The following is a 22,756-nucleotide window of genomic DNA, read 5'->3' on the forward strand; positions in this document are numbered from 1 at the left end:
GCACATTCAAGGGCCGGGTGCAGGGTGACCTTTAGTACCGGTTGGTACCACCATCCGGTACTAAATGTTTGGGGTGGTTTTGGTTTTATTTTTTATTTTTCCTTTAATTTTGTGTTTTCAATTTAATTTAGTGATTGTTTTTGCATTATAATGAGTTGTTAAATCATTAGGTGAAAATACTGCAGATTAGTTTCAACTAGATGCAGAGCTAGCTAGCTAAGTGATCAAGTATATATGCATCCAGTTGAAACTAATCTGCGATTTCTTTCATAAATGAAATAATAACTCATCATCATCATATTAATATAAAAACTCTTGCATCATATCATCACCAACAACAGTATACTAGCTAGCTAAAAATCATCATATATAGTCGTCATTACCACTGTTAATCATCATAGTCGTTACCGCTATCTAATCACCACCAACACTAGCTTAAAGACGAAACATTCACTTATACCAAAAGCAAAGATATCATCAAGTTCAACACATGGTCATGAGATTAAGTTCAGGATCGACGAAGAACGTAGACATGAGAGGACAAGTACTAAGAGCATGCTAATCACTCCTGCTGCTCTCTCTCAGGTAAAATAGCATAGAACATGTATAGCTCTCCTGATTCATCATATTGAAGCATGCAGATGAATCTATCTCCTAATCATGGGTTGCGCTTCTGTTTGCTGCCCCTAGTACTTCTCTGCGATCCTTCACAATTTTGCTCCAGTCTTTCACTATTAAGCATTCCCCGGTTGTAGAAATCCTGAATACACTCATATGCAATGTAGGATATCTTGGCCGTAAGCTAACCATTGACATGCGACCTTTAGTCTTGATCCACTGGGCACAACTGTCATCGGGAGTCCCTGTTGAAGAACATCGCGTATAGTAACATTACTTAACAATGAAGTTTAGCTTGAAAAATAATGTATGCAAAAGATGCACTGAGGACAAATAGTAAAAATCTTACCATCTTTCGTAAATAGATGTGACCGTAGTTCAATACGATCACTATTGGTAGCACGTTTTTAGTACTAAGATTTTCAAATTCAGGAAAATAATTTCTCTTGACAGCATCAAGATCCTCAAGCCATGAAACATAATGACTTACCTCCTCGCAGTTTAGTTCAACCCCGGGACAGTGGACGGTATTGTCTACCAAGCGCCAGACATGTTTGCTTGAATGAAAATAAGCTGTCAATAGAAATTAGTTGTCAACTATTTTTGAATAAACAATATCAAAAACATAAATATAGTTGAGAAACTCACATAATGGTAGTACTGGAGGCGTCTGCACATCGACCCAAATGTCTCTATTACCTTCAATATCATCTTCGGGACGAATATCAAAGGTGATAAACATATCAGGCTCAAATGCATAAGCCTTGCATAGTGCTTGCCAAGTTTTGCATTCAAAATAGGTGTAGGTGTCTGCATTGCATAATTTGACGTTGAAGGTATAACCATGTTCGGTCTTCAAGTAAACTCTCTTTACCTCCATAGTTTTGTTAGGACTAAAACCTATCTTATCCAAGACAAAAATTCTTGTATGGCAGGGGATACGCTAGTAGAATAGTGAAAATTTAAAATTATAAGTTGAAGCAAATGAAGTATAAGTCATGCTTAATTACGAAAAAAATACTTGTCGTTGTGACTTATTGTATCCACTTCGAAGGTCTCATCCAGCTTGATGCTAAAACGCCTATCATCAACTAGGAATTTTTTGTCGCACAGGCCGCGCTCGTCTTCGCAGTATTCACACATAACGAAATTGTTTTCATCGTCAGACGACATTTCCTATGTTCATAGTTGAAACATTAATTGATAAACACTTACTAGCTAGCTAGTTCTATATTAATTCAACTAGCTAGTTCTATTAATTCAACTAGCTAGTTCAATTCAACTATTTAACTAAGCACTTACTAAAAATAAAATAGTTCAATTAATTTTCTTACTAAAAATAAAGTAGCTAGTTCTATATATAGTAAATTTAATATATCAAACATTTGACATTAATATAACTAATTCATCTGCAACTATAAAAGTATTATAAACTAACTCATCTAACATTAATATCTAGCTAATTCTAATATATATTCATCTAACATTTGACATTAATATCTAACATATATTTCTATCTAATTCATCTAACATTTGACATTAATCTAACATTTATATAAACTAAAAGTACATATAAAAACTAAAAAACTAAAAACAGAAAAAATCATTAACAAAAAACAGACAAAAAATCGTGTGTGTGAGGCCGCTGACGCGCGGTCGATCTCTTATAGCGGGGCGATGACGGGGACGGGCTGGGGCGCGGTGACGGGGGCGGGGGCGGTGACGTCGACGACGGGGATGACCGGGCTGGGGCGCGACGCCGCGTGACGGGGGCTGCCGCCGCCGACGGCGGAGGGCGGCGACGACGGGGGCGTGCTGGGGCGGCGATAACGGCGACGGGGACGGGCTGGGGCGCGATAGGGGCGGCGGCGGGCTCGACGACGGGGCGCGTGCGACAGGGGCGAAGACGAAGCAGATGAACTGAAACCAACTGAAATTTTCGTAAGTGCTGCTTATATAGGAGGGGCCTTTAGTACCGGTTGGAGCCACTAGCCGGTACTAAAAGTCAAACTTGGCCAGGCCAAGCGGCGGGAAGTGACCCCCTTTAGTACCGGTCGTGGCAAAAACCGGTACTAAAGACACCCCCTTTAGTACCGGTTGGAGCCACGAACCGGTACTAAAGTGGGTGCGCTCCCACTCCACGGTGCAGAAAGTTTAGTCCCACCTCGCCGGAAGAAGGGCAGCTGCACTGGTTTATAAACCCAGCCGCGGCTGCTCCTTCGAGCTCCTCTTTAAAGTAGGCTTCTGGACCTAAATATGGTGCGCTGTCCTGTGAGCCTGCTGGCCCTTGTGGGCCTGAATTTCCACGCCCGAGGCCTAGCAGGCCCACTAGACAGCGCCCCAACAATTTTTTATATAGTTTTTTTTCTTTTCTGTTTTATTTATTTTCTTCTATTTATTTTTGAGTAGTTTTTTATATAGTTTTTTTCTTTTATGCTTTATTTATTTTCTTCTATTTATTTACGAGTAGTTTTTATATAGTTTTTTCTTTTCTGCTTTATTTATTTTCTTCTATTTACTTCTGTGTAGTTTTTTTATATAGTTTTTTTCTTTTCTGCTTTATTTATTTTCTTCTATTTATTTCTGAGTAGTTTTTTATATAGTTTTTTTCTTTTCTGCTTTATTTATTTTCTTCTATTTATTTATGAGTAGTTTTTTATATAGTTTTTTTTTCTTTTATGCTTTACTTATTTTTCTTATATTTATTTCTAAGTAGTTTGTACACGAAATGCATCCAGTTTTTGTCGTAACCCTCTCTACTTTTTTGCACATGCCATGTGGGTGAAATGATGATACCGTGCCAAGTTTCAACCTTTTCAGAGTTCATTTGTAGTGCTTTGTAATTTCAGGATCATTTAGCTTAAAACAAATCAGTAAATGCATGAAAGATAGCAAATGAAGGCACAGAGGGTTAAAAGTTGACGACGTGGTTTGAATGGTGCATAATGAACGCATAAAAATTCTAGAGTTGTAATAAGTTTAAAAAAATGAAGTGCCTTTTTAACAGATGAGTTTTCGTCCGAAACCCTGATACTTCGAAAGAGAGTGTCCAGTTTGTACACGAAGTGCATCCAGTTTTTACCATAACTCTCTCTACTTTTTTTCACATGCCATGTGGGTGAAATGATGATACCATGCCAAGTTTCAACCTTTTCAGAGTTCATTTGTAGTGCTTTTCAATTTCAGGGTCATTTAGCTCAAAACAAATCAGTAAATGCATGAAAAATAGCAAATGAAGACACAAAGGGTTGAAAGTGGACGACGTGGCTTTGAATGGTGCATAATGAACGCACAAAAAGTCTGGAGTTGTAATAAGTTAAAAAAATAAAGTGCCTTTGTAACAGATGAGTTTTCGTCCGAAACCCTGATATTTCGAAAGAGAGTGTCCAGTTTGTACACGAAGTGCATCTAGTTTTTTCCGTAACTCTCTCTACTTTTTTGCACATGCCATGTGGGTGAAATGATGATACCATGCCAAGTTTCAACCTTTTCAGAGTTCATTTGTAGTGCTTTTCAATTTCAGGTTCATTTAGCTCAAAACAAATCAGTAAATGTATGAAAAATAGCAAATGAAGGCACTAAGGATTGAAAGTTGATGACGTGGCTTTGAATGGTGCATAATGAACTCACAAAAAGTCTGGAGTTTTAATAAGTTAAAAAAAATGAAGTGCCTTTGTAACAGATGAGTTTTCGTCTGAAACACTGATAATTTGAAAGAGAGTGTTCAGTTTATACACGAAGTGCATCCATTTTTTGCCGTAACCATCTTTATTTTTTTGCACCGGTTCGTAAAAATATAAAAATATACCCCCTCTATAAAGATATATAAAAGCATTTAGATTACTAAAATAGTGATCTAAATGCTCTTATATTTATTTATAAAGAAATACATCAAAAATACATTGATCATCAATGATCTTTTTGTGTACAATCTGAATTGACAATATGAGGCCTCACTGGTTTAGAAACCGGAGAAAACTCATATTGTGGCCACAAATTCTACACATAGAGTTTAATGAAAACCAAGTGGTTGTCATAGTTTGAGAAGTAACATATTTAAGGTGGAAAAAACCCTGTTAGCGGGGCAAGGTGTGACTAAAAAACCACTGCAACTAAAAACCCTCTAGTACCGATTTGTGGTACGAACCGGTACTAAAGGTGCTGGTGGGGCCCCAGCCGGACCACGACGTGCCACAGCCTCTTTAGTACCGGTTCGTGGCACGAACCAGTACTAGAGGTTCACCACGAACCGGTACTAATTAGCTCCGCCCGCCTAGCCGTTCGAACCGGCACTAATGGCAACATTAGTGCCGGTTTTGTTATAAACCGGTACTAATGTGCTTCACATTAGGCCGTTTTTCTACTAGTGTGATAACAATGTGATCTCGCGGTAATTTATAACACGGGCTCGCCCAACACCATTGTTCTAATTATTGATAGCATCCTTGTTACTTTACCAATGCTCATGATTGGGAAAAAAGATGATCATCAATAGATGATCTAGTCTTAGAGGCATGACTAGGAATCATATTCGTGTTTATGTTTACACACATGTAATTGAGGTTTCTTCCGAATCTCATATTCAATAATCAATGCAATTATAGTATATAAATATAAACTAATTATAAACATGGAAATATAATAATACATTTATTGTTGACTGTAGGGCATAGTTTCAATAGATGTGGGGCTAAATTAAAAAAAATATCCTTACAAGTCCTCTAAATTTGCTCAACTTCACACCCAATCCCCCCCCCCCCCCAAGTACCACCCCCCCAAGTACACATAGCTCTGCCATTGTCTATAGTCCTATTGTGAGATGTTATAACATCATACAATAGCTAGTTCTGCTTCTAGCCACGACTACGTCTATGGTTCTTCACCCTCATTCTATGGATCAGTGATCGACTAATGGTGGTATCTGTACGATATTCAGGAAGCGTCTCATGTCATGTATGATGTGCGTGGTGATGAGTGAGTTGTAGTTATTGGACTATTAACAACAGTTGTTTGTAGGCATGTGCACGTAAATACGTGATGTTTCATTTCATACACTAAAGGTGTATGTAGTATATGCTTGTGTGTAAGAGAAACTCTATCAGAGTTATCATATATGCCCAATCATCGAAATAATTGCTATTATGACAATTTTGGCAAAAGCACTCTAGAAGAGTCATCATCTTCTCGAGGATCGTCATAAATTATGGAGCGTCTTTTCATTGAACTGCGTGTCTCGTAACACACACACGGTTTGCACCACAAAATCGTGTCCAATGGATCGGCCATCGCACATGTTTTGTTTTTTGACACACGATTTTATCTTTTTATTGTTTGTGATGCCTGCGTCGCACACTATTCGCTCCACGAGTGTGTGATACTTTGTTTGTACGTTGGTAGTGACGATGGTGCTTAGAAGCATACACGTTGGGCCCATAGCATCATTCTGCAGCAGTGATAAGTCAATGATGGAGCTTACATGCATGCACGTACAAAATGGGCCGATCAAGAATCAAAATTTAGTATAGTTGGTTTTTAGGACTATAATTGAATATACATAGCGGATCCATATTTCATACTACAAAAGAAAGTTGGACATGATTAGCAGAACTATAGTACAGACTTTCTTGCAAGCATTTTAATATTTGAAATGGCCTGAAGATATAACGTGCGGCCTGGTCTTATGGCATATGTAACGATGGTCTGACTTTGTCTGCAATCAACAACTTGACTTGTGCACCCCCCAAATGATTAGCGGATGATCGGTGATCACCGCCAATATGTGATTGTATTGTACGCGCGTAAACCGGCCGGTGCCTGTATTCCTCCATGATTCCCTCCGTAGCCATGTGACCTTGTAGCCCTAAACACGCCATCCGCGTAGTCGTCTCGTCGGATGCAACTGCAACATGCGCCGACTCGTCGTTCCCACCTCATTTTGCCTGTTGGCCTGCCTATAAATGGCCTGGCAATGGCATCCCGTCCAGCCATCACAAGATCACAACACAAACAAACAAACAAACAGGAGTAGTACAACTGTGTAGTGCCAATATGGCTGACGCCTCCACCAACGACATTGCCATTGTGCTTGTGGCACTTCTCTCCGTGCTCGTCACGTCCGTCCGTTCTGCGGCCAACTACGACACCTCCGCCGCTAGATCGTACAACTCCGGCTGGCTCCCCGCGAAGGCCACCTGGTACGGTGCGCCCACCGGCGCCGGACCCAACGACAACGGTACGCCCATATATACTCATTTGCATGCATCACGTCGTAGTGCCAACTTACATAGTAATAATGCTGATCTACGGATGGATTTGCAGGTGGTGCTTGCGGCTTCAAGAACGTGAACCAGTACCCCTTCTCCTCCATGACGTCCTGCGGCAACGAGCCTCTGTTCGACGGCGGCGCAGGCTGCGGCAGCTGCTACGAGGTATGTACTCCCTTTGTCTTTCAAAGAGTGTATTTACAATTTTACTGGAAAGTCAAACTTTTTTTATTTGATCGTATTTATATAATAATACACCAACATTTATGTCATCAAATTAATAGCAGTAGATTCATGATAAAACATATTCTTTATCATATATCTATTTAGTTTCACAAATATTGATGTATTTTTACACAAACTCGATCAAATTTTGAGATAGTTTCAACAAAGTTGAAGGCACACTCTTTCAAGTATGGAGGGAGTACGCACTGGTGCATTAAGAAATCCGACGCCAGACAGTGTCGGTTAAATTAGTTGGTCAAGCTCAAACCTACCATGTGCATGCAAAGATGCATCCATCGGGGACGCTGACCTTTAATTTGGTTTGCTCGGCCGGTGTTTCATTCAGATCCGATGCGTCGCCGCCAACAATCCTTCCTGCTCCGGCCAGCCGAGGAGGGTGGTCATCACCGACATGAACTACTACCCCGTGGCCAGGTACCATTTCGACCTCAGTGGCACGGCGTTCGGGGCCATGGCCAAGAACGGCCTCAACGACAAGCTCCGCCATGCCGGCATCATCGACATGCAGTTCAGGAGGGTGCGATGCAACTTCCCGGGCATGAAGGTCACCTTCCACGTCCAGCGTGGCTCCAACCCCAACTACCTCGCGGTGCTCGTGGAGTACGCCAACGTTGACGGCACCGTGGTCCGCATGGAGCTGATGCAGACCAGGAACGGCCGCCCCACGGGGTCCTGGGAGCCGATGCGCCGCTCCTGGGGATCCATCTGGCGGATGGACACCAGCCGCCCGCTGCAGGGGCCCTTCTCCATGCGCATCACCAGCGACTCCGGGAAGACGCTGGTGGCCAACAATGTCATCCCGGCCTACTGGCGGCCGGACAAAGCCTACAGATCCAACGTCCAGTTCTATTGATTTTGGCTCAATCATCAGTTGCATGCTTCTCCGACGGATTCCGATCGAATTGGTGCTCCCGGATTTCTCTTCTCACCAAACGCTACCTATTGATCATTGTGAGTGATAAGAACTTGTATAATGCAAGGTCTTTAGCGAGGTGTATTTGTAAAAAGGGAACCGGTAATTTCTTAAAGTACGGCACATAAGCTTACTTAGACACACTGTTATCCGAACCGGTATTTTCCTAAGCACCGGTGCTTGAGTAAAAACCGGCTTAAATTTGCATGCTCTCTTACATGGTCTAGATATTGCAATAACTGAACGATTGGTTGGCGAATGCATGTTGTGGGGGATGGCTAGTGATTCCTTACGCAGCCGCCTCCTCCCCTAAGAAAAGCCTCGGGTTCCATTGCCTCCCGCTGACAGTGGCGGATCCAGGATTTAAAGTTACCGGGGCGGACTTTTAAAGAAAAAAAATCTAAGCCACAATATAATCAAGAAAAATAGTTGGCCAAGAGTATGCATGCAGGCAAGACTATCAACACAATAAATTTATCTAAGTAATTTTATTCTCAAGAAGTAGGCAAAAAATTGTAATGCAAAAAATCACATAAAGTGTAACTTGGACTTCCGCTGGCTAAATCTTCCATGCGTTACCCCAAATATTTATTCTTCTAGTCCATTAGGTACCTGAAACATGTAAAAACAATCAGATTAATCTAAATCACAACATAGTATGCCATTTGTTTAAACAAAAGATAAGGCAAATGTTTACCATTAAGTTGTAGTTATACGTGGAGGATTTGGAAGATGGCCTCTACGATCCCTTAGGCCATGAAAATGTTCGATAATCTTCTTGTCTTAAATCCCAGCAAATATATCTCGTTCAACATAGCAAACCATCATATCATTCAACCATTCATCACCTATTTTGTTTCTCAAATCTGTTTTTATTATATTCATGGTTGAGAAAGCCCTTTCAACTTCTTAGGTCTCTGTAACATCACATTTTTAATTTAGTTTCAATATTCAACTTCCAAGAATTAGGCCACCATGACAACAAAATAAACATTATAGAACAGAAGAGAAGACTAGGGAGAGTGAAATAACCTGGTTGTTGTTGCCTCTGTTGGCTGCTCGCTTGTTGTTTTGAGCGGGGACCGTGGCAGCGGCGACGACTCCGTTTCCCGTGTGGACGGCATCCAGAACAGGCCGACTCACTTCTCCTCCATCTAGCACCATCAGCTGGACAGACCTCGGCAGCGCCGGCGACGGCAAGACGGCACTGGAGGCGGCGCCGCGTCTTCAGGGCGTGATCGCTAGGCGTGACTGTGTGAGTTTAGGACGACCAGTTCCACGATCGATAGATTAGAAATTAGAAAAGGACTTGTGAACGTGAAAATCAGGCTGCGTACTAATGGGCTCATCTAATTTTTGGTGGGCTTACTTGATTGGCCCATTTCCTAGCGAGCAGTTATCTTACCTGGCATCTGGCGAATCGTTTTCCTCTTCCCTCGTCATGCTCGGCCAGACCTGAGATCATCCAGCGAACCTGCTCGCCTTCCATGGTGGCCGCTGGCTAAAATTAGGGGGGGGGGGGGGGGGGTACCCTACCCGGGGCGGCCGACCCTACACGACCCCACGCTGGAGCCGCCCCTGCCCGCTGGCGCCACCGCCGGTCCACCTCGTCTACGGTGGCCTTAGGGCCATGGCGACACGGTGGATCCCGGCCTTTGCCCGCGGGACGGCTCTGCTTTCAGATGTTTTTTCAAGTTTTGTTAGGGTTTGTGTCCCACTCAGGAAGACGAGATAGCGGCGGCTCTCTGAAGATGGAATAAGATTCTTCCCGTCTAGCCCACGTCTCAGTCATGTATCTAGCATCGCCGATGGGCGTGTGGAGGTGTGTCTCCAGCGGATATATCCTTGGTGGATTTGCTCGGATCTGGTCATAGTTCGTCTATGTCACGACCTGGACCCGGTACAAATCTCTGTGCATATTATGTCAATCCCTGGATCAATAGCTGACATGCACAGTCGTCGATGAAATACCAAGAATACACCACATGTCATAGTATTACATTTGTAGATCTAGTACTTTACAATACACACCTGCTTAGCTTATGGGCTACCTTTGTAGTAGTGGTCTATTCTTTTTTTTTTGTAGTAGTAGTGGTCTATTCTAATATATAGCTAGACATACTGCATCACATAGTATCCTGGGCAGATCGTATCATGCTATCACCCAATTATAAGCATTTGAGTATGTGGATTTCCACATCACACGGTTGCCCCAAGCCTTCTCCAGAGACCCTGGGTCCTCCAGTCCTCCGAGATCAGCTCCACACTCCTTGTTGGTTCAACCCATTTATTTTATTAGAGAAGTGGTGATGAGATCAACTTGACAATTCTCAGAAGAGTTGCTCAAAGTTGTCCATAATCAGGGACACGACAGGTCATGATCAGTTTTTACACTGCGCAGAGGTTTGTGTACTTTGCTTGTGATTCCCTATCACACCGTCTGCTACTAAACTTCACTTTTGTAGCTAGGGAGATCAAGGCAAGACTTCTAGGAAATGGTAGCTCCCTCAGAAATGGCAGACCAAGTCAAACCTACATGCAAGAACTACATCTTCTGGTCATGCCCAAGAGGGTTCTCATAACTTACTTGATCCAGGCAGAGCCCATAATATCTCGCGATTACACATGGAAGCTACTCAACGTTGAACTCGTACAATCCCTTTGAGCATCGGCGGTCACCCACAAAACACGCGGCCACCAAGCAATACCGAAGCACTACGTACCCACATGATTCATTAATTAGTCAGTAGTTAAGTAGTCAACCGTGTGGTCGTATGGTGGAATATCGATAGGTGTTTCCCAATCCACGTTATAGCAGCTAAGCAACTACTCGGTGGTTACAAGGTCAAGGTATTGATGGACCTATATTTCTTCTGCTGGGTTTTGTCAAGCATAAAGTAAAATCTATAGGGATTTCCTAGTTCAAACACTACAATGCATGAAAAGATAGGTTATGATCAAAGGTTCCACTTGCCTATATTGACGTCTCTTCAATCTCACAATGTTGATGAAGTTATTGTTCGCTCTCCATAAAATATATCACAAGTAAAGAGAAATCATAAACAACCATACAGTACAATCAAACTTCTAATAAGTGTCGTGCATGGTGTTTGTGTCATTGTGGTGTGAGATCATGTGTCAGGGTTTACTCATAAGGCCTTCTTTGGTTTGGAGGAATTTCATAGGAATTTTAGATGATAGGATTCTTATAGGATTTTTTCCTTTAGAGCCCTTTGGTTCATAGGAATAGATTCCTATTCCTACATAGGATTGGTCCTATCCTTCACATTTCATAGGAAAATAAAAATGAGCCTAGATTCAATGGAGAAATTACTTTGGTGTCAACCAAATAACATCTCGTTTCCTATTCCTACTCATAGGATTTGAGATACATGCCATCTCATTTCCAACAAAATTCCTATTCCTATGATAATCTTATCCTATGAACCAAAAGAGGCCTAAGAGTTTGGAAAACAACATAGTGGTTGTCATTGGAATACATGTGACATAAGGGTTCACATGCAAGTATCGAATAAGAGTTCATCACATAAGAAGTATGTGATATCAACTTGTGGTTGTCAGGTTCTGGAAAAGAATCCATGTGATATCAAGAGTTCATCACATAAGAAGTATGTGAAATCAAGTTGTGGTGGTCAGGTTCTGAAAAAGAATCCTAACAATTGAGTCATGGTCTATGAATCTTGAATAAGCTAGTTCATGTTCAATTTTGAATGACAATTCAAACTTGTTGACCTTTCATGAGATTGAAAACACTATGGTCTGAAAATAATAACCTGGTCTAGCTTCCAGTTCAATTTGGATTTGAATTAGGGTTCATCTTATTTGAATTCAATTTAAATTGAGTTTACAATTAGATTTGGTTCTACTAAGTCAAATTGGTTAAGCTAGTTCACATCTCGTAGGGGGGATTTGAATTAGGGTTCATCTTATTTGAATTCAATTTCATATTTGGTTAAGCTAGTTCACATCAATTCAAATACAATTAATGTTTTCTCTAATGTCAAATACAAATCCCGTAGGATTACTAATGTTCATTGTGTTGGGGAACGTAATAATTTCAAAAAAATTCCTACGCACACGCAAGATCATGGTGATGCATAGCAACGAGAGGGGAGAGTGTTGTCCACGTACCCTCGTAGACCGAAAGCGGAAGCGTTAGCATAACGTGGTTGATGTAGTCGAACGTCTTCACGATCCGACCGATCCAAGTACCGAACGCATGGCACCTTCGAGTTCAGCACACGTTCAACTCGATGACGTCCCGCAAACTCCGATCTAGCAGAGCTTCACAGAGAGTTCCGTCCGCACGACGGCGTGGTGATGGTGATGATGTTGCTACCGACGCAGGACTTCGCCTAAGCACCGCTACGATATGACTGAGGTGGAATATGGTGGAGGGGGCACCGCACACGGCTGGGAGAGATCAACTGATCAACTTGTGTCTAGAGGTGCCCCCCTGCCCCTGTATATAAAGGAGCAAGGGGGAAGGCCGGCCGGCCCTCTATGGGCGCGCCAGGAGGAGGAGTCCTCCTCCTAGTAGGAGTAGGACTCCCCTTTCCTACTCCTACTAGGAGGAGGAAAGGAAGGAGGAGAAGGAGAAGGAAGGAGAAGGAGGAAAAGGAGGAAAGGGGGGCCGCCCCCTAGTCCAATTCGGTTTGGGCTAGGGGGGCCGCGCGCCCTGCCTCCTCTCTTCCACCACTTGGCCCATGAGGCCCATGAAGGAAATATGCCCTAGAGGCAATAATAAAGTTATTATTTATTTCCTTATATCATGATAAATGTTTATTATTCATGCTAGAATTGTATTAACCAGAAACATAATACATGCGTGAATACATAGACAAACAGAGTGTCACTAGTATGCCTCTACTTGACTAGCTCGTTAATCAAAGATGGTTATGTTTCCTAACCATGGACAAAGAGTTGTTATTTGATTAACGGGATCACATCATTAGGTGAATGATCTGATTGACATGACCCATTCCATTAGCTTAGCACCCGATCGTTTAGTATGTTGCTATTGCTTTCTTCATGACTTATACATGTTCCTATGACTATGAGATTATGCAACTCCTGTTTGCCGGAGGAACACTTTGTGTGCTACCAAACGTCACAACGTAACTGGGTGATTATAAAGGAGCTCTACAGGTGTCTCCAAAGGTACATGTTGGGTTGGTGTATTTCGAGATTAGGATTTGTCACTCCGATTGTCGGAGAGGTATCTCTGGGCCCTCTCGGTAATGCACATCACATAAGCCTTGCAAGCATTGCAACTAATGAGTTAGTTGTGAGATGATGTATTACGAAACGAGTAAAGGGACTTGCCGGTAACGAGATTGAACTAGGTATTGAGATACCGACGATCGAATCTCGGGCAAGTAACATACCGATGACAAAGGGAACAACGTATGTTGTTATGCGGTCTGACCGATAAAGATCTTTGTAGAATATGTAGGAGCCAATATGAGCATCCAGGTTCCGCTATTGGTTATTGACCGGAGACGTGTCTCGGTCATGTCTACATTGTTCTCGAACCCGTAGGGTCCGCACGCTTAAGGTTTCGATGACAGTTATATTATGAGTTTATGAGTTTTGATGTACCGAAGTTAGTTCAGAGTCCCGGATGTGATCACGGACATGACGAGGAGTCTCGAAATGGTCGAGACATAAAGATTGATATATTGGACGGCTATATTCGGACACCGGAAGTGTTCCGGTTGATTTCGGAGAAAACCGGAGAGTCGGAGGGTTACCAAAACCCCCCCGGGAGAAGTAATGGGCCATATGGGCCTTAGTGGAGAGAGAGAGGGGCAGCCAAAGGTGGGCCGCGCGCCTCCTCCCCCCCTGGTCCGAATTGGACTAGGAGAGGGGGGGCGGCGCCCCCCTTTCCCTCTCCCTCCCCACTTCTTTCCCCCTCCTAGTAGGAGTCCTACTCCTAGTAGGAGTCCTACTCCTACTAGGAGGAGGACTCCTCCTTGGCGCGCCATAGAGGGCCGGCCGGCCTCCTCCCCTTTATCCTTTATATACGGGGGCAGGGGGCACCCCTTGACACAGAAGTTGATCCACGTGATCATACTCTTAGCCGTGTGCGGTGCCCCCTTCCACCATAGTCCTCGATAATATTGTAGCGATGCATAGGCGAAGCCCTGCGACGTAGTGCATCAAGATCGTCACCACGCCATCGTGCTGACGGAACTCTTCCCCGACACTTGGCTGGATCGGAGTCCGGGGATCGTCATCGAGCTGAACGTGTGCTAAAACTCGGAGGTGCCGTAGTTTCGGTGCTTGATCGGTCAGGCCGTGAAGACGTACGACTACATCAACCAGACGCTTCCGTTGTCGATCTACAAGGGTACGTAGATCAGACTCTCCCCTCTCGTTGCTATGCATCACCATGATCTTGCGTGTGCGTAGGAAATTTTTTGAAATTACTACGTTCCCCAACAGTGGCATCCGAGCCTAGGTTTTATATGTTGATGTTATATGCACGAGTAGAACACAAGTGAGTGGCCATATCATATCACTTATATTGATTGCCTGTGATGTTTATCTTTTATGCATCTTATCTTGCTTTGATTGACAGTAGCATTATAAGATGATCTCTCACTAAATTTCAAGATAAAAGTGTTCTCCCTGAGTATGCACCGTTGCCAAAGTTCGTCGTGCCCAGACACCACGTGATGATCGGGTGTGATAAGCTCTACGTCCATCTACAACGGGTGCAAGCCAGTTTTGCACACGCAGAATACTCAGGTTAAACTTGATGAGCCTAGCATATGCAGATATGGCCTCGGAACAATGAGATCGAAAGATCGAGCGTGAATCATATAGTAGATATAATCAACATAGCGATGTTCACCATTGAAAACTACTCCATTTCACGTGATGATCGGTTATGGTTTAGTTGATTTGGATCACGTAATCACTTAGAGGATTAGAGGGATGTTCTCCTAAGTGGGAGTTCTTAAGTAATATGATTAATTGAACTTAAATTTATCATGAAATTAGTCCTGGTAGTATTTTGCAAATTATGTTATAGATCAATAGCTCGCGTTGTTGCTTCCCTGTGTTTATTTTGATATGTTCCTAGAGAAAATTGTGTTGAAAGATGTTAGTAGCAATGATGCGGATTGGATCCGTGATCTGAGGTTTATCCTCATTGCTGCACAGAAGAATTATGTCCTTGATGCACCGCTAGGTGACGGACCTATTGCAGGAGCAGATGCAGATGTTATGAATGTTTGGCTAGCTCAATATGATGACTACTTGATAGTTTAGTGCACCATGCTTAATGGCTTAGAATCGGGACTTCAAAGACGTTTTGAACGTCATGGAGCATATGAGATGTTCCAGGAGTTGAAGTTAATATTTCAAGCAAATACCCGAGTTGAGAAATATGAAGTCTCCAACAAGTTCTATAGCTAAAAGATGGAGGAGAATCGCTCAACTAGTGAGCATGTGCCCAGATTGTCTGAGTACTACAATCGCTTGAATCAAGTGGGAGTTAATGTTCCAGATAAGATAGTGATTGACAGAATTCTCTAGTCACCATCACCAAGTTAGTAGAACTTCGTGATGAACTAATATAGGCAAGGGATAACGGAAACGATTCCCAAGCTCTTCGTAATGCGGAAATTGACGAAGGTAGAAATCGAGAAAAACATCAAGTGTTGATGGTAGACAAGACCACTAGTTTCAAGAAAAGGGCAGAGGGAAGAAGGGAAACTTCAAGAAGAACAGCAAGCAAGTTGCTGCTCAAGTGAAGAAGCCCATGTCTGATCCTAAGCCTGAGACTAAGTGTTTCTACTGCAAAGGGACTGGTCACTGGAAGCGGAACTACCCCAAGTGATTGGCAGAAAAGAAGGATGGCAAAGTGAACATAAGTATATTTGATATACATGTTATTGATGTGTACTTTTACTAGTGTTTATAGCAACCCCTCAGTATTTGATACTAGTTCAGTTGCTAAGATTAGTAACTCGAAATGGGAGTTGCGGAATAAACAGAGACTAGTTAAGGGTGAAGTGACGATGTGTGTTGGAAGTGGTTCCAAGATTGATATGATCATCATCGCACACTCCCTATACTTTCGGGATTAGTGTTGAACCTGAATAAGTGTTATTTGGTGTTTGCGTTAAGCATGAATATGATTTGATCATGTTTATTGTAATACGGTTATTCATTTAAGTAAGAGAATAAATTGTTGTTCTGTTTACATGAATAAAACCTTATATGGTTACACACCCAATGAAAATAGTTCGTTGGATCTCGATTGTAGTGATACACATAATCATAATATTGAAACCAAAAGATGTAAAGTTAATAATGATAGTGCAACTTATTTGTAGCACTGCCGTTTAGGTCATATTGGTGTAAAGAGCATGAAGAAACTCCATGCTGATGGGATTTTGGAATCACTTGATTATGAATCACTTGATGCTTGCGAACCATGCCTCATGGGCAAGATGACTAAGACTCCGTTCTCCGGAGCGAGCAACTGACTTATTGGAAATAATACATACTGATGTATGCGGTCCGATGAGTGTTAAGGCTCACGGCAAGTATCGTTATTTTCTGAACTTCACAGATGATTTGAGCAGATATGGGTATATCTACTTGATGAAACATAAGTCTGAAATATTTGAAAAGTTCAAAGAATTTCAGAGTGAAGTGGAAAATCATCGTGACAAGAAAATAAAGTTTCTACGATCTGATCGCGGAGACGAATATTTGAGTTACGAGTTTGGTCTTCAATTAAAACAATGTGGAATAGTTTCACAAATTCATGCCACCTGGAACACCACAGCATAATGGTGTGTCCGAACATCATAACCGTACTTTATTGGATATATTACAATCTATGATGTCTCTTACCGATTTACCACTATCGTTTTGGGGTCATGCATTAGAGACAACTGCATTCACGTTAAATAGGGCACCATCAAAATCCGTTGAGACGACGCCTTATGAACTGTGGTATGGCAAGAAACCAAAGTTGTCATTTCTTAAAGTTTGGGGTTGCGATGCTTATATGAAAAAGTTTCATCCTGATAAAGCTCAAACCCAATTCGGAGAAATGTGTCTTCATAGGATACCCAAAGGAGACAGTACACCTTCTATCACAGATCCGAAGGCAAGACATTCGTTGCTAAGAATGGATCCTTTCTAGAGAAGGAGTTTCTCTCGAAAGAAGTGAGTGGGAGGAAAGTAGAACTTGATGAGGTAATTGTACCTGCTCCATAATTGGAAAGTAGTTCATCACAGAAATCTGTTCCTGTGACTCCTGCACCAATTAGTGAGGAAGATAATGATGACGATCATGTAACTTCGGATCAAGTTACTACCAAACCTCGTAGGTCAACCAAAGTAAGATCCGCACCAGAGTAGTACGGTAATCCTATTCTGGAGGTCATGTTACTTGACCATGACGAACCTACGAACTATGAGGAAGCGATGATGAGCCCAGATTCCGATAAATGGCTTGAGGCCATGAAATCTGAGATAGGATCCATGTATGAGAACAAAGTGTGGACTTTGGTGGACTTGCCCGATGATCGGCAAGCAATTGAGAATAAATGGATCTTCAAGAGGAAGACGGACGCTGATAGTAGTGTTACTATCTACAAAGCTAGAATTGTCGCAAAAGGTTTTCGACAAGTTCAAGGTGTTGACTACGATGAGAGTTTCTCACTCGTATCTATGCTTAAATCTGTCCGAATCATGTTAGCAATTGCCGCATTTTATGAAATCTGGCAAATGGATAAACAAAACTGCATTCCTTAATAGATTTATTAAAGAAGAGTTGTATATAATACAACCAGAAGGTTTTGTCAATCCTAAAGGTGCTAACAAAATATGCAAGCTCCAGTGATCCATCTATGGACTGGTGCAAGCATCTCGGAGTTGGAATATACGCTTTGATAAGTTGACCAAAGCATATAGATTGATACAGACTTGCGTTGAAGCCTGTATTTACAAGAAAGTGAGTGGGAGCACTACAACATTTCTGATAAGTATATGTGAATGACATATTGTTGATCGGAAATAATGTAGAATTATTCTGCAAAGCATAAAGGAGTGTTTGAAAGGAATTTTCCAAAGAAAGACCTCGGTGAAGCTGCTGACATATTGAACATCAAGATCTATAGAGATAGATCAAGACACTTGATAAGTTTTTTTTAATGAGTACATACCTTGACAAGATTTTGAAGTAGTTCAAAATAGAACAGTCAAAGAAAGAGTTCTTGTATGTGTTACAAGGTGTGAAATTGAGTAAGACTCAAAACCCGACCACGACAGAAGATAGAAAGAGAATGGAAGTCATTCCCTATGCCTCAGCCATAGGTTCTATAAAGTATGCCATGCTATGTACCAGATCTATTGTATACCCTACACTGATTTTGGCAAGGTAGTACAATAGTGATCTAGGAGTAGATCACTGGACAGCGGTCAAAATTATCCTTAGTGGAATAAGGATATGTTTCTCGATTATGGAGGTGACAAAAAGGTTCGTCGTAAAGGGTTACGTCGATGCAAGTTTTGACACTAATCCAGATGACTCTAAGTCTCAATCTGGATACATATGAAAGTGGGAGCAATTAGCTAGAGTAGCTCTGTGCAGAGCATTGTTGACATAGAAATTTGCAAAATACATACGGATCTGAATGTGGCAGACCCGTTGACTAAACTTCTCTCACAAGCAAAACATGATCACACCTTAGTACTCTTTGGGTGTTAATCGCATAGCGATGTGAACTAGATTACTGAATCTAGTAAACCCTTTGGGTGTTGGTCACATGAAGATGTGAACTAATCACATAAAGATGTGAACTATTAGTGTTAAATCACATGGTGATGTGAACTAGATTATTGACTCTAGTGCAAGTGGGAGACTGAAGGAAATATGCCCTAGAGGCAATAATAAAGTTATTATTTATTTCCTTATATCATGATAAATGTTTATTATTCATGCTAGAATTGTATTAACCAGAAACATAATACATATGTGAATACATAGACAAACAGAGTGTCACTAGTATGCCTCTACTTGACTAGCTCGTTAACCAAAGATGGTTATGTTTCCTAACCATGGACAAAGAGTTGTTATTTGATTAATGGGATCACATCATTAGGTGAATGATCTGATTGACATGACCCATTCCATTAGCTTAGCACCCGATCGTTTAGTATGTTGCTATTGCTTTCTTCATGACTTATACATGTTCCTATGACTATGAGATTATGCAACTCCCGTTTGCCGGAGGAACACTTTGTGTGCTACCAAACGTCACAACGTAACTGGGTGATTATAAAGGAGCTCTACAGGTGTCTCCAAAGGTACATGTTGGGTTGGCGTATTTCGAGATTAGGATTTGTCACTCCGATTGTCGGAGAGGTATCTCTGGGCCCTCTCGGTAATGCACATCACATAAGCCTTGCAAGCATTGCAACTAATGAGTTAGTTGCGAGATGATGTATTACGAAACGAGTAAAGAGACTTGCCGGTAACGAGATTGAACTAGGTATTGAGATACCGACAATCGAATCTCGGGCAAGTAACATACCGATGACAAAGGGAACAACGTATGTTGTTATGCGGTCTGACCGATAAAGATCTTCGTAGAATATGTAGGAGCCAATATGAGCATCCAGGTTCCGCTATTGGTTATTGACCGGAGACGTGTCTCGGTCATGTCTACATTGTTCTCGAACCCGTAGGGTCCGCACGCTTAAGGTTTCGATGACAGTTATATTATGAGTTTATGAGTTTTGATGTACCTAAGTTAGTTCGGAGTCCCGGATGTGATCACAGACATGACGAGGAGTCTCCAAATGGTCGAGACATAAAGATTGATATATTGGACGGCTATATTCGGACACCGGAAGTGTTCCGGGTGATTTCGGAGAAAACCGGAGAGCCGGAGGGTTACCAAACCCCCCCCCCCCCCCGGGAGAAGTAATGGGCCATATGGAGACAGAAGTTGATCCACGTGATCATACTCTTAGCCGTGTGCGGTGCCCCTTCCACCATAGTCCTCGATAATATTGTAGCGGTGCTTAGGCGAAGCCCTGCGACAGTAGTGCATCAAGATCGTCACCACGCCGTCGTGCTGACGGAACTCTTCCCCAACACTTTGCTAGATCGGAGTCCGGGGATCGTCATCAAGCTGAACGTGTGCTAAAACTCGGAGGTGCCGTAGTTTCGGTGCTTGATCGGTCGGGCCGTGAAGACGTACGACAACATCAACCAAACGCTTCTGTTGTCGATCTACAAGGGTACGTAGATCACACTCTCCCCTCTCGTTGCTATGCATCACCATGATCTTGCGTGTGCGTAGGAAATTTTTTGAAATTACTACGTTCCCCAACAGTCCATTACTTCTTCCTCGTATTCCCGTAACTCCCCGGTACCCCCGAAAATACCCGAATCACTCGGAACCTTTCCGATGTCCGAATATAGTCGTCCAATATATCAATCTTTATTTCTCGACCATTTTGAGACTCCTCGTCATGTCCCTGATCTCATCCGGGACTCCGAACTACCTTCGGTACATCAAATCACATAAACTCATAATACAATCGTCACCGAAACTTTAAGCGTGCGGACCCTACGGGTTCGAGAACTATGTAGACATGACCGAGACATGTCTCCAGTCAATAACCAATAGCGGAACCTGGATGCTCATATTGGCTCCCACATATTCTACGAAGATCTTTATCGGCCAGACCGCATAACAACATACGTTGTTCCCTTTGTCATCGGTATGTTACTTGCCCGAGATTCGATCGTCGGTATCTCAATACGTAGTTTAATCTCGTTACCGGCAAGTCTCTTTACTCGTTCTGTAATACATCATCCCGTAACTAACTTATTAGTTGCAATGCTTGCAAGGCTTAAGTGATGTGCATTACTGAGAGGGCCCAGAGATACCTCTCCGACAATCGGAGTGACAAATCCTAATCTTGAAATACGCCAACCCAACAAGTACCTTCGGAGACACCTGTAGAGCACCTTTATAATCATCCAGTTACGTTGTGACGTTTGGTAGCACACAAAGTGTTCCTCCGGTAAACGGGAGTTGCATAATCTCATAGTCATAGGAACATGTATAAGTTATGAAGAAAGCAATAGCAACAAACTAAACGATCAAGTGCTAAGCTAATGGAATGGGTCAAGTCAATCACATCATTCTCCTAATGATGTGATCCCGTTAATCAAATGACAACTCGTGTCTATGGCTAGGAAACATAACCATCTTTGATTAACGAGCTAGTCAAGTAGAGGCATACTAGTGACACTCTGTTTGTCTATGTATTCACACATGTATTATGTTTCCGGTTAATACAATTCTAGGATGAATAATAAACATTTATCATGATATAAGGAAATAAATAATAACTTTATTATTGCCTCTAGGGAATATTTCCTTCAGTCTCGCACTTGCACTAGAGTCAATAATCTAGATTACACAGTAATGATTCTAACACTCATGGAGCCTTGGTGCTGATCATGTTTTGCTCGTGGAAGAGGCTTAGTCAGTGGGTCTGCAACATTCAGATCCGTATGTATCTTGCAAATTTCTATGTCTCCCACTTGGACTAAATCCCGAATGGAATTGAAGCGTCTCTTGATGTGCTTGGTTCTCTTGTGAAATCTGGATTCCTTCGCCAAGGCAATTGCACCAGTATTGTCACAAAAGATTTTCATTGGACTCGATGCACTAGGTATGACACCTAGATCGGATATGAACTCCTTCATCCAGACTCGTTCATTTGCTGCTTCTGAAGCAGCTATGTACTCCACTTCACATGTAGATCCCGCCACGACACTTTGTTTAGAACTACACCAACTGACAGCTCCACCATTCAATATAAACACGTATCCGGTTTGCGATTTAGAATCGTCCGGATCAGTGTCAAAGCTTGCATCAACATAACCATTTACGATGAGCTCTTTGTCACCTCCATACATGAGAAACATATCCTTAGTCCTTTTCAGGTACTTCAGGATGTTCTTGACCGCTGTCCAGTGATCCACTCCAGGATTACTTTGGTACCTCCCTACTAGACTTATAGCAAGGCACACATCAGGTCTGGTACACAGCATTGCATGCATGATAGAGCCTATGGCTGAAGCATAGGGAACATCTTTCATTTTCTCTCTATCTTCTGCGGTGGTTGGACATTGAGTCTTACTCAACTTCACACCTTGTAACACGGGCAAGAACCCTTTCTTTGCCTGATCCATTTTGAACTTCTTCAAAACTTTGTCAAGGTATGTGCTTTGTGCAAGTCCAATTAAGCGTCTTGATCTATCTCTATAGATCTTAATGCCCAATATGTAAGCAGCTTCACCGAGGTCTTTCATTGAAAAACTCTTATTCAAATATCCCTTTATGCTATCCAGAAATTCTATATCATTTCCAATCAATAATATGTCATTCACATATAATATCAGAAATGCTACAGAGCTCCCATTCACTTTCTTGTAAATACAAGCTTCTCCAAAAGTCTGTACAAAACCAAATGCTTTGATTAGACTATCAAAGCTTTTTTCCAACTCCGAGAGGCTTGCACCAGTCCATAAATGGATCACTGGAGCTTGCACACTTTGTTAGCTCCCTTTGGATCGAAAAAACCTTCTGGCTGCAGCATATACAACTCTTCTTCCAGAAATCCATTCAGGAATGCAGTT

General features: G+C 42.2%; 1 protein-coding gene across 1 annotated transcript; it reads left to right on the forward strand.

Moving 5' to 3' along the window:
- Window positions 1–6,590: 6,590 nt before the first annotated feature.
- On the forward strand, window positions 6,591–8,245 carry LOC125514914 (expansin-B6-like). The gene is made up of 3 exons (XM_087528451.1): window positions 6,591–6,850; window positions 6,937–7,046; window positions 7,453–8,245. Exons 1-3 carry the CDS (start codon window positions 6,667–6,669, stop codon window positions 7,978–7,980), a joined length of 822 nt encoding a protein of 273 aa, XP_087384577.1. The 5' UTR covers window positions 6,591–6,666; the 3' UTR covers window positions 7,981–8,245.
- Window positions 8,246–22,756: the final 14,511 nt, after the last annotated feature.

This window comes from Triticum urartu, chromosome 6A (genome assembly GCF_056163025.1).
Source record: "Triticum urartu cultivar PI428250 chromosome 6A, HENAU_Tu73, whole genome shotgun sequence".
Lineage (NCBI taxonomy): Eukaryota > Viridiplantae > Streptophyta > Magnoliopsida > Poales > Poaceae > Triticum > Triticum urartu.